The 18,528-nt window shown below is 37.5% G+C and overlaps 1 protein-coding gene across 4 annotated transcripts in view; it reads right to left on the bottom strand.

Annotated features, from left to right (window-relative positions):
- Window positions 1–290: 290 nt before the first annotated feature.
- POC5 (POC5 centriolar protein) overlaps window positions 291–18,528 on the bottom strand; it is a 51,375-nt gene continuing 33,137 nt past the window's right edge. For all 4 annotated transcript variants that reach the window (XM_035291375.3, XM_054252171.2, XM_035291376.3 and 1 more), the window contains 3 exons: window positions 16,517–16,794; window positions 3,284–3,460; window positions 291–669 (listed from right to left, as the gene is read on the bottom strand). In XM_035291375.3, the coding sequence (XP_035147266.1) occupies window positions 526–669; window positions 3,284–3,460; window positions 16,517–16,794 (599 nt within the window). In that variant the 3' untranslated portion in view covers window positions 291–525. The remainder of the gene's footprint in view (window positions 670–3,283; window positions 3,461–16,516; window positions 16,795–18,528) is intronic.

The raw sequence follows: 18,528 nt of genomic DNA, 5'->3' as shown, positions 1-18,528 counted from the left end.
AGGCAGTGAGCTGAGGTCATACCACTGCATTCCAGCCTGGGTGACAAGCAAGACTCTGTCTCAAAAAAAAAAAAAAGATCATTATTATACTTGGCCTTTAACTTTTTAAATTAAAAATAAAAACATCACATTTTCTACTAGTTCTAATAGTTCAAGTAAGGTTCCCTCTCAATACTTTGACTGAATTACAGAATTGGAAATGATTTAGTGTTTTATAAATAGTGAAAATAAATTTATATACTTTGATGATATAATCAGCAACAGGCTAAACATATTAAAAAATAAAGTCGTTTCTTTTTTAATTTAAAAAATTTTACTTAATTGCTTAAATAAAAAATAACATTAAAATAATTTCTACATATAGTTACAAAGCATGGTAGAGCTTGAAAAAGCCTCTTGTAATTTTGAACAAATGAACATGATGTATCCATGATGTTCTAACAATATAGAAAGTTAAAAACAAAAGACTTCTAACCCTTGGTAAGTCCAGAGGAATTAAAAGACCCCACTATGGGCATATTCAATTCAGTCAACCACTTTTATGGACTGAACACTTGTGAGAGACTGGGTGTGAGCTGATCTGGCTCCAAGTGATCTAGAAGCTGAGGTACTACTTTCAGGATGAATGGTCCGGGGATATTTTGCTGCAGTTGCTTGAGGAATGGTTTGCTGAAAAGAAAAAAATCTGCTTTAATAATACCACAAGACTATGAATACTAAGTATCATTTCATCATCTATGATCTATAATTTAATCCAACACACATTTGTTAAGATCCAGTAGAGAGAAGCAATGAGCAGAGTGAAGCAGCTGTTAAATGAGACAAGGCCCTTCTCTGTAAGGAACCCATACCCAGTCTGACTGATGTGTTGAACACCCACAATGTAATAGCAGAGCTATATCTGCAAGGATCATAAAAAAAGCCATGGCAGCCATTCATTCAATAGGACCAGGTAGAATCTTGTAATGTGTACAGAGGCTCTGTATATAGAGAGGAACTCTGTGGTGTTTGGAAGAGGGGTCAGTCCTGAGTCCACCCTCCTCATTCCATCCAGCTTCCTTCTCTCCACTTGACTGTTAGTATGTGGAGACCAATCCCAGGGACACAGGGAAGCCCTCAGATGCAGTATGGTCCTTGCTTTGAACCAGAGCCCTCATATTTAACCTGGTTCACCCAGGAGCTGACTAAAATTTTCATGCACATCACCTCAGAGCTCAAAGGAACACCTTAGACATGAGCACTGAAGCATTCAAGTCCGGACATACATGACTCAGTCCACACATATAATATGCATGTAATATGTATAAGTACACACTATGTACACAAGTACACATTACATGCAAACGTATACACAATATGTATCAGTACAAGACTTTTCCCCATTAAACCCGATAAAGCTTCTTAGTAGCTAGCAGTGGGATTTGTTATTAAGGTAAGTTCTCACTCCACGTCACTGACTAGCACATATCAATTTCTACTAGGGTCTTCCACTTAGAAAAGTCATTATTAAAACACTCGAAGTAAAATTATATATATTTGGTCAAAACATTCACTACATATTTAAAAAACCCCAAGCTATAGTTTTGGCTTAAAAAAAAGAATGAAACCTCTTAGAAAGTGAGAATGGAAGCAGCTGATGGCTATCTGATTCATATGCAATTAGGGGGAGGAAATGCACGTACTGAATAAAGGGAGTGCAGCACGGGAGGTAAGTATCAGAAACAAGGGTTCTAAATTTTTAGTTCTTTGATTTTTCTTCTGTAAAATATGAATTCCTATCATTATTACAAAACAAAAGGTTGTGCTCTTTTTACGCCTTCTTTACCTCAAAAATGGACAGTCTCTCACGATCTCTATACATTTTTTATGCCTGAAAAAACAGAAATGGGTTTCTTCTCATTTTTGATAACTTGTCTTCCATATTCAAAAATATATAGAAGTCTTCTATGAACTTTCAGAGTCTGTCCAATTTATAAAACATGAATCTTAAGATAATCCTAAAATAAATCCTCCATCATCTCCAAGAAGACTTGGATAGGTGCTTCTATCTTTAGCCTTCCACTTCACTAAGGTCCTACTTCACCTGAAGCTCAGTTCAAATCAGTCCAGCTTGTCTTCATTTAATCATCTAGTAACCATCTAGTATTCAGGAAAAAAAGGATTTAAAATCATTCCATATACTTTTTTTAATACTTAGTAAGTACACAGGAATGCTGTCTAATGCTGAGAATTTATAGAGAGCACTCTCTTCTAAAATCAGTTCTTGAAATTAGCGGGGTGTGGTGGTGTGTTCCTGTAATCCCAGCTACTTGGGAGGCTAAGGCAGGAGAATCGCTTGAATCTATCAGTGACCCAAGATTGAGCCTTGCACTCCAGCCTGGGTGACAAGAGCAAACCTTCCCCCCACCCAAAAAAATCCTTCTTCCTCTTTAGGGATGTTCTTATCACACTTATGATACTTTTTGAGATAATTGTTGATTCGTATGCATGTGTAGAAAATAATTCAGAGATATCCCATGTATCTTTTTCTAGTAACTTTCAGTAAACTTGCTTATGGTTTTATAGTTTAAAAAATGCCTTAATACATCTCATTTAATTTTTACATTATCTCAGTTAATCTTGAATCCTAACAATAACCCTAGGAGCTAACTATTCTTATTAACCCCATTTTACAGAAGAGAAAGTGGAGGCTCAGATATTTACTTGATTTGTATCTATCACAAAGGCAATAAGTAGCAAAGTTGAAGCACTACCTTAGGTTTTAAAATTTTTGCTTCAAATTCAATGCACCTTCTTTATATCACCTGCATTTGTTGCAACTTAAATTTTAACTAAAAACATACTGAGAATTGTATTGAAAAAGGGGAATACTTTCTTGAAAAAAGAAACAAAAATTAAAAACTATAAAATGTAGGTAAAACTTACAATCAAGTATCTGCTACATGAGCGGCTAGTGAGTGAACAATTTTTGTCTCTTTTAAAACTGATAATAAATCATTTACATTTTACTCTTTCGACCACAAACACACTGGATTCCTTTTAGTATTTTATAATTTTTACACTGAAAGAAACAATGTTTCTGAAATTAATTTCCCAATGGCGGAAAGGTAGATTTATAGCAGGTTTCATAAATACAAGTATTAAAAAAATGAACAGGAAAAGGCAGAATGAGTACCAGTCATCATGAATTTTTATCTTCTCAACATGTTATGTAAGTTTTTACTAGTTTATGAACTCTCAGGAAAAAGACTTTTTGACAAAAGGTCATCAAATGTGAACTCACCACTGTGACTGGATGATGTTTTTCCACAACAACTGAGCTCATGGGAGGAGAAACTCCCATTATAGCTAAACTGCTGCTAATTCTATTTTTTGAAGCAAAATCACATCTTCCTGTGATCCGGGCTGTAATAGTTCTTCCTGCTTTCTGTTGTGCCGAGGTTACAACTCTTGGTACATACTAAGAAGAAAAAAAATAAAACAAGTGACAAGGTGGCAGAAAATCCACAGCAAAATTTGTTACTTCTGATTCCATAAATTATGAAGACAATACGCAAGCGCTTAAAATAACTATATGTTCAACCAACTTTAACATGAAAAAAATAAACAAAATCACAAGACAAAAAGCAAAACCTAAAACTGAACACCTCAAAATATCCCTTTAACCTTAGTATGCCAACAGTTTTATAAGATTTTAGTAACTTAAAAAACTACCTTTTTCTTTTGAAATAATGATAGATTTATAGGAAGGTGCACAGATCATACTGAAAAGCCCTGTGTGCTCTTCACCCAGTTTCCTGCCATGGTTACATCTGACATAATTAGAATATAACAAAGTCAAAACCACGAAGCTCACCATGAGATAATGCCTGTGTATAGATTTCTGTCATTTCACCACCTAAGTTCCTGTTAACTGTCACTCAATCAAGATACAGAATACTCATCACCATGAAGATCTCCCTTGGGCCAGCCTTGATAGTCATACCCATCTCTCCATTCCTTCCCCAACCATCCTTAACCCCTGGGAACCATAAATCTGTTTTATGGACTTTTTGATCCTTATTAATTAATGATAATTAATATTATCATTACACACATGCTTTTGTGTTCTGCCTTTTCTCATTAATATACTTCTTTTCATGAGGTAATACACAGACCAGTATAGTTCTTAATGAGATGGTTTTTATACCAACAAACTACATTGTCTTTTTCTATTACATTTAGCACATTTTGCAAAAGAAAAATCCTTTTCTGAGAGTTATTTCTGTATAATATATTGAAAAAGATGGGCCGATCATATAAAAAGGTATTACCAACTCTTACAGCTTTTGTTGCTTACTGCTGAATGATACTCCAGAAAAATATTTACAGCAGGAATAATGCATAAGTGGACTATTTTTCCACTGTCAATCAATTACACAGCTGCTCACTGAAGTCTGAGGTAAAGTCTACTATTCAATTTGTGGTTCTTTATTAATGTTTCATATTTGTATTCCATTTTGTCAACTATCTATCCTCTTTATTTGCCAAGAATTGAAAGGGTATTAATATTTAAAATTTTGATAGTTCCTGATGAATGGTAAGCTCATTTAATAATTATAGATACTCATCTAAGAGTGTAAACATTTTCCCTATTTGATTTGTTTTATTTTTCAATACACATTCACTTTTTTTGAGTTACGGTTAAACCTGTTGTTCATTTCCTCTTGCTTCCACGATGAAACCAAAACAACCAGCTTTGGACAACTGAGGCAGTTATATTCTTATAATATTGACTTATTTTGGCTTAATTTATTAAAACACCTGAAATTTCAGTGTGAAGTATTAATCTAAATTCATTTTTTCTCTAAACAGTTTTTTCCAAAGGCATTTATTAAGTACTGATCTTTTCCCAATATGTTACAGTTCATCTCTCATTCTCCATATTGCTGCATCTAGCTACACACAGTCATAGCTGTATACAGAAATGGGAAGAGTGGGCTTCAGGAGAGATGTCTCTGGGAAAATTAAAATGACAGAGTATTGATATTTTTGGAAGACCCTATGGAAAACAGCATTCAGTGGAATTTTGTAATCTCTTGGGAGAGTTTGGAAATAATTCACTATAGTTGGATAAAAAAACCAAAGATAAAAATGAAGCAATTAATTCTAAGAACAAACCATTATACTAGAAAGGAAATGTGGTCATAGCAAACATTCATGGCTTAGCTATATTAGTCATCATAAATGATTTAATCTGAAATTGGAATATCTATATCTAAATATTTACATACAGGGAGGATGAGGAAAGTGAAGAGAAAGACAAGGAATAAGGTGGTATCAGGAGGCCAAATCCTTTTATCTGTAATAAGTTAACAGATAATGTCTGAAATTAATAAATGTAGAAACAATGATATAAACATATTATTTAGGAAAAAATGAAAAACAGCTAACAGGGAGAGGGATTTAGAGGACCGTTTCTCACTATAGTCCTTTTAAAAATGATTTGGCTTTTTAAGCCAAATTTGAGAAACTAAATCTCAGATTTAAAAATGTTTACAAATGTGTTTTTGTGGACTAAATTTATGCTTCTGGCCTTAGGGAAACTTTAACCCATTACTTATTAAAATAAGGGACAAAAAAGATTTTATATACTCCTAAAGATGCTTAAATGCTATTTTAAAATAGAAAACTAATTGCTGGTAGGAATATTCTTTGCCAAAATGTGGAAAATGAAGTACAATTGAGTTTATAACTTTCCTCCTGCACAATCAAGCCTAAAGAGCATCTCCTCAGTAGCCGAGATTCTCACGTGAAGCTTCAGGTATGAATGAAAAACTAGAGAAGTCTGGATTGAAGAAAGTTAGAGTAGCGGGAAAAATAACTCATAGATGATTAGCTTCATTCAACCCAGCTCAGAACTGCTTTAGAATACCTTCAATAATTTGAAAATATACACTCCTGTCAATCAAATGACTTTATTTATTTATTTTGAGATGGAGTCTCGCTCTGTCACTGGGATGGAGTATAGTGGCGTGATGTCAGCTCACTGAAACCTCTGCCTCCTGGGTTCAAGCAATTCTCCTGCCTCAGCGTCCCTAGCTGGGACTACAGGCATGTGCCACCATGCCCACCTAATCTGGTTGCCCCATGTTGGCCAGGATCTCTTGACCTCGTGATTCACCTGTGTCGGCCTCCCAAGTGCTGAGATTACAGGCGTGAGCTACCGCACCCGGCCATAAAATGCCCTTTAAAAGAAACCTCAATACACTCATTTGAATTAGAAGTTGTCAAATGGTTTGTTATTTGTACTTGCTAATAATACTTATGTAATGCATTAAAAATTGTATAAATTGCGAAAGTTGTTTTGAAAATGCATAAGGACATTTTAGAAAGAATTCATAAAGATAAGTTAGAAAAAAGCTGCTACTAAATTAGGGGGAGGAAAGAAAAACCTAGAAGGTTTCCAAACAATCAGATTGTTTGGAAAGTTTTATTAGGTTCATGCTTTATAGAAACTGAAACAAGAAATCATAGAATATATATTGGGTGTGGTTTATATATAAAAAGACGACAATTACGATCTTTGAACCCACATCCAGTTTGGCTCCACATTAAAAACTAGCAAACGGATATTTATGATTTAGGATAAAATAATGTATTAGGTATGTATCATTCTCTGCTTTAACATGTATTTTACATTAAATGACCACTTACTGATACCAATAATATTAGATTCATTAAATTTATCAGCTTAGAGGGGGGACTCAAGATGGCGCTGTGAGAACAACCCAGGATTGGAGCCCGTGTTGAATTCGCAAACGGTGAGTCAGTGCTGCATTTCCAGACTGATATTTGTTGCCCACAGAACGGGGAAACTCCCAAGTATAAAAAGACACGGGACGCCAGGCAGTAGGTCTGCCTGGCGAAGCCGGCAGCCGGGGCGGCGGCGGCCGGCCCTACCCAGCAATCCCCACAGGGCGCGCTTGTCCGGGTGCCTTGTTGAACCGGCAACCTGAGACTTGAGAGGGCTGGACTTGAGACTGAACGAGACTTGCACGGTAGCCCAGCCCAGGGGATTGCAGGGACAGATCGTTTGGGATACCCAGTGGGACGAACAAAACCGCGATTTCAAACTATCCCGGGCAACTGTCCGAGACGCTCTGTGGGGGAGGGGCGTCCACCACCATGGAGGCAACCTGCCCCAACTGATATACACGCCCACTGCTGAGGCAGCCAGCTGTTGCCGAGGCAACCCGCCCCAACTGAGATACACGCCCACTGCTGACGCAGCCAGCCGTTGCCGAGGCAACCCGTCCCTACTGAGATACACGCCCACTGCTGACGCAGCCTGCCGTTGCTGAGGCAACACGCTACAACGAAGAGACTCCGCCGCAGGGCGTGGCGGAGACCACAGCAGAGCCTGCAGGAACAGCGTGAATCACACAACAGCAGGGCGGAGCCTCGGCAGCCAAACAGTGGCTAGTCTGCCTTTGAGCTGGGCAGGACACCTGATCGGACATCCAAAAATAAAGCCCAAACCCCTCAACACAGAGCATTTGAGAAAAAAAAAAGGGTTGTTTAATGAGCTGTGTTGCAGCAGAATCAAACATAGCAGCCTAACAGCCCTGAATGAACAACAGAGTGCACAGCTCAGCAATTAAACCCCTATAAAGTACAAACTGTCTCCTCAAGCAGCTCCCTGACCCCTCTATATCCAAAAGACTGTCATTAGGCAGGCATCATCCTGGGACAAAGAGAGCAGAAAAAGAAACTGGTAGCATCCCTCGCTGTGCCACGGCTACTAGAGGTGCACCCCAGACAAGCAGGGTCTGGAGCGGACCTCAACAGTCGTACAGCGAAGGGGCTAGACTGGTAGAAGGAAAACCAAGCAACAGAAATACTTCATCATCAACATTCTGGGTGTCCACTCAGAGACCCAAACGAAAAGTCAGCAACTACGCAGACGACCAGCGGACAAATCCACAAAGATGGGAAGAAACCACCGCAAAAAGGAGGAAAACACCCGAAACCAGAACACATCGCCTCCTAGAAAGGACCAAGACTCCTCACCAGCAAGGGAACAAAGCTGGACGGAGAATGACTGTGACGAAATGACGGAATTAGACTTCAGAAGATGGATAATGAGAAACTTTTGTGAGCTAAAAGATCATGTATTAAATCAATGCAAAGAAACTAAGAACCTTGAAAAAAGATTTGAAAAAAGATTCGAGGAAATGATAACAAGAATGGATACCTTAGAGAGGAATATGAATGAATTAAAGGAGCTGAAAAACACAATACGAGAACTTCGCGAAGCAAACGCAAGTTTCAATAGCCGAATTGACCAAGCAGAAGAAAGAATATCTGAAGTCGAAGACCAACTCAATGAAATAAAACGAGAAACCAAGATCAGAGAAAAAAGCGCAAAAAGGAATGAACAAAGTCTCCAAGAAATGTGGGACTATGTGAAAAGACCTAACCTACGTTTGATAGGTGTACCAGAAGGGGACGAAGAGAATGAATCCCAGCTGGAAAATACTCTTCAGGACATCATCCAGGAAAATTTCCCCCACCTAGCAAGACAAGCCAACACTCAATTGCAGGAAATACAGAGAACACCACAAAGATATTCCGCAAGAAGAGCAACCCCAAGGCACATAATCGTCAGATTCAACAGGGTTGAAATAAAGGAGAGAATACTAAGGGCAGCCAGAGAGAAAGGTCGGGTCACCCACAAAGGGAAACCCATCAGACTCACAGCAGATCTCTCGGCAGAAACACTACAAGCCAGAAGAGAGTGGGGGCCAATATTCAACATTCTTAAAGAAAAGAACTTTCAACCCAGAATTTCATATCCAGCCAAACTGAGCTTCAGAAGTGAAGGAAGAATAAAATCCTTTGCGAACAAGCAAGTACTCAGAGATTTTGTCACCACCAGGCCTGCTTTACAAGAGCTCCTAAAAGAGGCACTACACATAGAAAGGATCAATCAGTACCAGCCATTCCAAAATCACACTGAATGATAAAGAGCTTCAACATAATGAAGAATCTACAACAACTAACAGGCAAAACAGCCACTTAGAATCAAAATGGCAGTATCAATTTCACACATAACAATATTAACCCTAAATGTAAATGGACTAAATGCACCAATCAAAAGACACAGACTGGCAAATTGGATAAAAATCCAAAACCCATCAGTGTGCTGTATCCAGGAAACCCATCTCACATGCAAGGATACACAAAGGCTCAAAATAAAGGGATGGAGGAAGATTTACCAAGCTAATGGAAAGCAAAAGAAAGCAGGAGTTGCAATTCTCATCTCTGATAAAATAGACTTTAAAGCAACAAAGATCAAAAGAGACAAAGAAGGCCATTACATAATGGTAAAAGGATCGATACAACAAGAAGAGCTAACGATCCTAAACATATATGGACCCAACACAGGAGCACCCAGATACATAAGGCAAGTTCTTAATGACTTACAGAAGGACTTAGACTCCCACACAATAATAGTGGGAGACTTTAACACTCCACTGTCAATACTAGACAGATCAACCAGACAGAAAATCAACAAGGATACCCAGGGCTTGAACTCAGACCTGGAGCAAGCAAACCTGGTGGACATTTACAGAACTCTCCACCCCAAATCCACAGAATACACATTCTTCTCAGCACCACATCACACCTACTCTAAAATTGACCACATAATTGGAAGTAAAGCACTGCTCAACAAATGCAAAACAACTGAAATCATAACAAACAGCGTCTCAGACCATAGTGCAATCAAGTTAGAACTCAGAATTCAGAAACAGACCCAGAACCGCACAGTTTCATGGAAACTGAACAACTGGCTCTTGAATGTTGACTGGGTAAACAACGAAATGAAGGCAGAAATAAAGAAGTTCTTCGAAACCAATGAGAATGAAGACACAACGTGCCAGAACCTCTGGGACACATTTAAAGCAGTCTCTAGAGGAAAGTATATAGCAATAAGTGCCCATATGAGGAGAATGGAGAGATCCAAAATTGACACCCTATCGTCAAAATTGAAAGAGCTAGAGGAGCAAGATCAAAAAAACTCAAAACCCAGCAGAAGACAAGAAATTACTAAGATCAGAGCTGAGCTGAAGGAGATTGAGACACGAAAAACCCTTCAAAAAATCAATAAATCCAAGAGCTGGTTTTTTGAAAAGATCAACAAAATAGACAGACCACTAGCCAGATTGATTAAAAAGAAAAGAGAGAACAACCAAATAGATGCAATAAAAAATGATAAAGGGGAAATCACCACAGATTCCACAGAAATTCAAACCATCATCAGAGAATATTACAAACAACTCTATGCACATAAACTAGTAAACCTGGAAGAAATGGATAAATTCCTGGACTCCTGTGTCCTCCCAAGCCTAAACCAGGAGGAAGCTGAAACTATGAATAGACCAATAACAAGGTCTGAAGTTGAGGCAGCAATTAAGAGCCTACCTCACAAAAAAAGCCCAGGTCCAGATGGGTTCACAGCCGAATTCTACCAGACACACAAGGAGGAGCTGGTACCATTCCTTCTAAAACTATTTCAAACAATCCAAAAAGAGGGAATCCTTCCCAAATCATTTTATGAGACCAACATCATCCTGATACCAAAACCCGGCAGAGACCCAACGAGAAAAGAAAACTTCAGGCCAATATCCATGATGAACATAGATGCAAAAATCTTCAATAAAATATTGGCAAGCCGATTGCAACAGCAAATCAAAAAACTTATTCATCATGATCAAGTAGGATTCATCCCAGGGATGCAAGGCTGGTTCAACATACGCAAGTCTATCAACGTAATTCACCACATAAACAGAACCAAAAACAAAAACCACATGATTATCTCAATTGACGCAGAGAAGGCATTTGACAAAATTCAACAGCCCTTTATGCTAAAAACCCTCAATAAACTCGGTATCGATGGAACGTATCTCAAAGTAATAAAAGCTATTTATGACAAACCAACAGCCAATATCATACTGAATGGGCAAAAACTGAAAGCATTCCCTTTGAAATCTGGTACTAGACAAGGATGCCCTCTCTCACCACTCCTATTCAATATAGTACTGGAAGTTCTAGCCAGAGCAATCAGGCAAGAAAAAGAAATAAAGGGTATTCAAATAGGAAAGGTGGAAGCCAAATTGTCTCTATTTGCAGACGACATGATAGTATACCTAGAAGACCCCATCGCCTCAGCCCAAAAACTCCTGAAACTGATAAACAACTTCAGCAAAGTCTCAGGATATAAAATCAATGTGCAAAAATCACAAGCATTCGTCTACACCAACAACAGACTTAAAGAAAGCCAAATCAAGAGCGAACTGCCATTCGCAATTGCTACAAAAAGAATAAAATACCTTGGAATACAACTCACAAGGAACGTAAGGGACCTCTTCAAGGAGAACTACAAACCACTGCTCAACGAAATCAGAGAGGACACAAACAGATGGAGAAACATTCCATGTTCATGGTTAGGAAGAATTAATATCGTGAAAATGGCTATACTGCCCAAAGTAATTTACAGAATCAACGCTATCCCCATCAAGCTACCATTGACTTTCTTCACAGAACTGGAAAAAACCACCATGAACTTCATATGGAACCAAAAGAGAGCCCGCATAGCCAAGTCAATTCTAAGCAAAAAGAACACAGCGGGGGGCATCACACTACCGGATTTCAAACTATACTACAAGGCTACAGTAATCAAAACAGCATGGTACTGGTACCAAAACAGAGATATAGACCAATGGAACAAAACAGAGGCACCGGAGGCAACACAACATACATACAACTATACAATCTTTGATAAACCTGACAAAAACAAGCAATGGGGAAAGGATTCCATGTTTAACAAATGGTGTTGGGAAAACTGGCTAGCCATGTGCAGAAAGCAGAAACTGGACCCCTTCCTGACACCTTACACTAAAATTAACTCCAGATGGATTAAAGACTTAAACATAAGACCTGGCACCATAAAAACCCTAGAAGGAAATCTAGGCAAAACTATCCAGGACATAGGAGTAGGCAAGGACTTCATGAACAAAACACCAAGAGCATTGGCAACAAAAGCCAAAATAGACAAATGGGACCTAATCAAACTCCACAGCTTCTGCACGGCAAAAGAAACAGTCACTAGAGTGGATCGGCAACCAACAGAATGGGAAAAAATTTTCGCAGTCTACCCATCTGACAAAGGGCTGATATCCAGAATTTACAAACAACTCAAGCAGATTTACAGGAAAAAAACAAACAAGCCCATTCAAAAGTGGGCAAAGGATATGAACAGATACTTTACGAAAGAAGACATATATGAGGCCAAGAATCATATGAAAAAATGCTCATCGTCACTGGTCATCAGAGAGATGCAAATCAAAACCACATTGAGATACCATCTCACGCCAGTTAGAATGGCGATCATTAAAAAATCTGGAGACAACAGATGCTGGAGAGGATGTGGAGAAAAAGGAACACTTTTACACTGTTGGTGGGAGTGTAAATTAGTTCAACCATTGTGGAAGACAGTGTGGCGATTCCTCAAGGCCTTAGAAATAGAAATTCCATTTGACCCAGCAATCCCATTACTGGGTATATATCCAAAAGACTATAAATCGTTCTACTATAAGGACACATGTACACAAATGTTCATTGCAGCACTGTTTACAATAGCAAAGACCTGGAATCAACCCAAATGCCCATTGATAATAGACTGGATTGCAAAAATGTGGCACATATACACCATGGAATATTATGCAGCAATCAGAAATGATGAGTTCGTGTCGTTTGTAGGGACATGGATGAATCTGGAAAACATCATCCTCAGCAAACTGACACAAGAACAGAAAATGAAACACCGCATATTCTCACTCATAGGTGGGTGATGAAAAATGAGAACACATAGACACAGAAAGGGGAGTACTAAACACTGGGGTCTATTGGGGGGAAAAGGGGAGGGCCAGTGGGAGGGGGAGGTGGGGAGGGATAGCCTGGGGAGAAATGCCAAATGTGGGTGAAGGGGAGAAGAAAAGCAAAGCACACTGCCATGTGTGTACCTACGCAACTGTCTTGCATGCTCTGCTCATGTACCCCAAAACCTATAATCCAATAAAAAATTAAAAAAAAAAAAAAAAAAAAAAAAAAAAAAAATTTATCAGCTTAGCTGACTTTAAAAAATACTATAAAAATAAAAATTCTAGCATTTTTAGCCATATCAACATAAGCAACAAAATTGAAAGGAATAAGAAAAAAAGGAAATGACATTAAAAAGAGTATTAAGACATTAAAAAGTATATCTTAATATTTGACAAGAGACAGTACAGATTATTGGTTAAAAGTAAGAGGTCTAAATCAGATTGTCAGAGTCTGAATTCCAACTCAGTTACTAATTGTGTGCGTAGGCAAGTTGCATACTCTCTAAGCCTCAATTTCCTCATTTATAAAATGGAGAAAGCAGGATCAACTCCTTAATGATACCCTTTCACTTTCTATTCGAATGAGGAGGAAAGTTAGAAGATAAACTTCACTAAAGGGCTTTACCAAATTCAACAAAATATAAATATTTAAATATTTAAGCTTTAAAATTCAACAAAAAATATTTCCCCTCAATTATTCCAATTGGAGTTAGAAAAAGAATAAAATGCCATCTACTGTTCAACTTTATGAACTGCAATATGCTTGCTTGTATTAACTGTCTAGCCTTTTTTGAAAAATGGTTTCCACTGTGAAATCCTGATACTGTCTTTAACATACTGAGGATGCCTGCATTAAAGAAAACCATTTTAAATATGAAGATATTATTTTATTAGCATGGTCATCTTCCTTTCTCCAGTTATTTGATTGCTAATTCTCTGTACTTTCTGCACATGTTAGCTACTGGAAATACCAAGAAAACCTGAAAAAAAAAAAAAACCTTGACTGTTCATAGGAAGCCTCTCTAATTAAAACAATAAGAAAGATAACCACGCCAGGAATGCAAATCTCTCTCTTCTTTTCCTATTCCCATCAATGACGGTTTCACAGTAAGTTAGCCAACTACTGGATTTGTTCCTACTTTTGTTATCAAGGTTCTTTTAAAAACAAAAAGACATATTTGCGACCAATCTGAGTATTTTAATTATATAAAGGAAGGAAGAAAACTAAGATTATACTTAGAGATAGATTTAACTGTGATTCTCTTTTCTTCCCCTAAAGGCCACTTACTTATGTGAACGAAATAGAGTGTGTATCTGCTTTTGAAGAGGTGGATAGTGGGGTGGGACAGATGTAGAAGGGCTGTCTACAAAATATTATGGTTTTAAGGCTTCAAAGACTTCGACATTATCTCCAATGACCAGATTATTCAAAAAATTAGCAATTAAAAAGGGTGCTAAGCAAACTCATTCATTCAGTTCTTTCCATACATATTCAGGTTTACATATAAATGCAGATATACCCATGTAATCACATTTTAGGAAGAGAATTTTGAAAAATCTAGCTCTGCATGTGTTATCTATATATGCAAGATGAATGAGAAACCAGAACATAAACGCAATGAGTGAGTGTTTAAATGAGGTCATCTGTACAGGATCACACTTCAAAATGTATAATTATGGAAAATAAACACAGCTGAAAATATGTCACAGTTGAAATTTAGTGTCTTTTTTGGGTTGGGGGATGGGAGTCTTGCTCTCTCACCCAGGCTGGAGTGCAGTGGCATGATCTTGGCTCACTGTAACCTTTCTTCTGGGTTCAAGCAATTCTTCTGCCTCAGCCTCCCAAGTAGCTGGGACTATAGGTGCATGGTACCATGCCAGGCTAATTTTTTTGTATTTTTGTATAGACAAGGTTTTACCATGTTGGCCAGGTTGGTCTTGATTCTCCTGCCTCAGCCTCCCTAGCTGGGACTACAGGCATGTGCCAACATGCCCAGCTTGTGATTCACCTGCCTTGGCTTCCCAAAGTGCTAGGATTACAGGTGTAAGCCACCACGCCTGGCCAGTGTCTTATTTCTAAGTAAAAACTCCCCCCGAACCAATTTCTCTTAGCCATGTGCTATTTTTCAACCTCTTTGTATCAGTAATTGATGAATAATTGATTTCAATGTATTTTCCTTCAGTAATTATTGAATAACTGATTTCAAAGTACTTCTCCCCAAAGTTAGAGCTCTTGAAAGGTAAAAATTCAAATCTTCTAGGATGCTAAAGATGACCACTTGTCTGTCTCAATACCTCCTTTAGCTACAGACAGCTGTCCAGAGCAATGGCACCTTCTGATGGCCTGCCAAGGGAACTTTAAGACCTAAAACTTATTCTACCTCTTCTTTCCTCTCATGTAAGTGGTTAGGAGTTGGGGAGAACAAGAAGACAAGCAAATTGGAATCATCTCAGGAACTTTATAAAACTATACATGCCTTTATGCCAGACCCACACCACAGCAGGGAAGAAGTTCATAGTGGTTTTTTTTTTGGGCAGGGGAGGGGGAAAAACCTCTGCACAGGTGAGTCTGATAAGCTTGGCTTGCATCCATACGCCACACTTATGTGAGAAATATGGTTTCTATAACACAAGTTTAACAACAGGAAGCTAAGGAGTTAGAGCCACAGTGTGTTTCATTTGAAACTCTAGTTAAAAAAAAAAATTTTAGAGACAGGGTCTCGTTTGTTGCCTAGGCTGGAGTGTAGTGGTACAATCATAACTCGTAGATAACCTTGAACTCTTGGGCTCAAGTGATCCTCCTGCCTCAGCCTCCTGAGTAGCTGGGAATACAAATTCACGGCATCACACCTAATTTTCTACTTTTTTGTAAAGATAGGGTCTCACTATGTTGCCCAGCCTGGTCTCAAACTTCTGGCCTCAGGCAAATCTTTCATCTCAGCCTCCCAAAGTACTAGGATTACAGGTGTGAGCCACCATATCCAGGCTCTTACCATATTAATAGCTTGATCAATTTCATTTCAGGCAATTCTTACACAAATCTTCCATCCCCATTCAACACTATCCTCTCGGCACTTCTCTAATAGAAGCTCATAGATTCTAGGAAAAACTATTTCTAACTCCATTCCAATTACGAATTAGAAATTAAAACTCAATCAAGATGTAGTTACTAAAGAGCAGTGTTAGTGACACATTTGCATACAGGAAAAAGGTTAGCTGAATGGAAAATATAAAATTAAATATACATTAACCTCCCATGCCTTTGAAAACACCCACTAGTGTTCTTCAAACTTAAAGTCTGTCATCAGTTTTTTCTCAAATTAAATCTACTTTTCCTACATAATTTTTGAAAAATATAAAAATGTTCTTTGTCTTAATTATCACTACTATGATAGCACTTTCAGGTATTTTCATTACAATTTAATGTTCTAGTCACTTTATATATTAAATATTTTCTGTGACTTTGCCTAAACACAACACAGATTTTTTTTTCCCTCCATAGGAAACTATTTTATGAGTTAAAAATATTCAATTTACAAACAAGCTTTTGAGCTCTTTTCATAGGTGGGACCTGTATAAACTGTACTAACCATTTCTTCTGATGCAGCAGTAGCTGGAGATCCTGCACCAAGAACAGAAACAGGAACGTGAACAGAAGATGCGGAAGCAGCCCTGGTTGCAGTCATGGAAGCAGCAGAGTGAAGGGCATTTGCGCTGGCTCCTCCCACTACAGCTTGTGGAGATGGCAGCAGTGGTGATGTAACTGGTAATGGGATTTGAGGAGCTGAAGGATCCAAATGAGCAGAATGTTCTTTTCCTTGAACACCAGGACCATATTCTTCATTTTTATTATTTGTGGAGTCTATCCCTATAAATCACAAATTAATTCCATTCAAATTATTCCAGGTTAGGACTACTATTATCCTCCAAACAATGAAAATACATACTGGCTAAAGTTTGGTTCTAACAAAAATTTAGATATTTCTTTACATCAGATAGAATGTTTAGTTAATACAGTTTGTCAGTATTAACTGGTTAATGTCAGCATTAACCACTAAAAACTTCAGACTACTTCCTTCCACATGTTAGTACATAAACTGTACTTACTATTTCATTCTTTTATATAAAAGGTGAAAATAAATTATGTACTCAGCTGGGACTCTAGCTACGTAGAGTGTGTACTGCTATCACAACTGTCACAAAAATATGGTCACAGTGAGCCTAGAGATCTAGGTCCTTTTGTACTAGTTCATACAAATATCCTGATAAATGGCCAAAAGGGCCTGCAATAGACCTTTAGAACCACTTTCTGGTATCACTATACTCCCTCATGTTCATGAATTGTGCCTATCCTAAAAATTTGTTTTTGTTCTTGAGTTGTCAGAAAACAAAAACAAATCAATAAAACTAAAATCTTTACTTTTTACATTGTAAAAGAAATGGGTTCTTGCAGATAAATTATATAAATCATAAATAAAGAGCATATTTGTGCACTAACTGATTTGTAGTGACACCCCAATCAGTAACCTTCCTTCAAAACTGAATCTTAATCTTGATCTAAGGAGCCAATGATGTCAAATTCCAGAGGCAAGTATAAAGGGTTTCTTCTAATTTTAGATGTTTTCTCTTTAGAATTATAATTTGGTTAGATTCTGCTTAAGATTGTATCTATGTGGTACCAAACAGTATGGTGAGGGTTTAGAAATTCAGTCAATGAGCTGTTTCAGAACATCTGAACAGAGGGCATGATGTAAGTCCTATGTTTAAATGGTTTTCTATGCAGTTTTCTTTCCATCCAGAAATTTGGACTTCTGCATAAGTCTTTACCTTAGACTATCTGTATAGAAAATTTGTAGAGTAATAGTTACCTTAAGAAGTGTAACAATGATTACAGTGCCTACCTAGATCCTCTGAACTAAATTCCTCTGATAAAAGGGACTAATTCAATATAAAATACTTTCAACTTGAAAACAAAACACACATTGAGTTTTAACATGTTTTGATAGAGATTCTGAGTGTCTATCTTTAGATGGTAGCAAACATTAAGAGATGTAGAAACAGCACAAAGGTCAGGTCTGGCCGTGGGATATTTTGGAAGAGAAGCAGGTGACCAACTCTTGCTATTATGGGCTGATTTATGCAGTTCCTGTTTATCAGATAACTGAAGTTTAATAATTAATCTCATTTTAGCTGGGATAAATTTTTCAGTTGTCAAGTATTTTTTTACTGTGCCTAAAATTGCTTTTAAAATTGGCAGACATCATTTTAAGGACATTTTTATTGTCATGTTCTAACTTCTTCATTAAAAACCTCTAATTTATGATAAAATTTAAGATACTGCGCAACATGAGAGGCACTACAAATTATAGACATCAATGAATAGGGACAAATCAAAAACAAAATATTCAGTTTGCTTTAACAAGACAGATGCATTAGGAACTTTGCATTATTAAAAACTGCATTATAAGAAACAATTGTTTTAATAGAAGTGGGCCAGAAGTAATTTTTTTCTTATGAGAATTTAAAAAAATAGGTGTCATTAAAATGTCATAAAACCTAAATATCACAAAGGAGATCCGCTGAATTATACTGAACTTTTGCT

This window comes from Callithrix jacchus, chromosome 2 (assembly GCF_049354715.1).
Source record: "Callithrix jacchus isolate 240 chromosome 2, calJac240_pri, whole genome shotgun sequence".
Classification (NCBI taxonomy): domain Eukaryota; kingdom Metazoa; phylum Chordata; class Mammalia; order Primates; family Cebidae; genus Callithrix; species Callithrix jacchus.
Note: the sequence above shows the minus strand (reverse complement) of the source record. Positions and strands in the feature narration are given on the sequence as shown.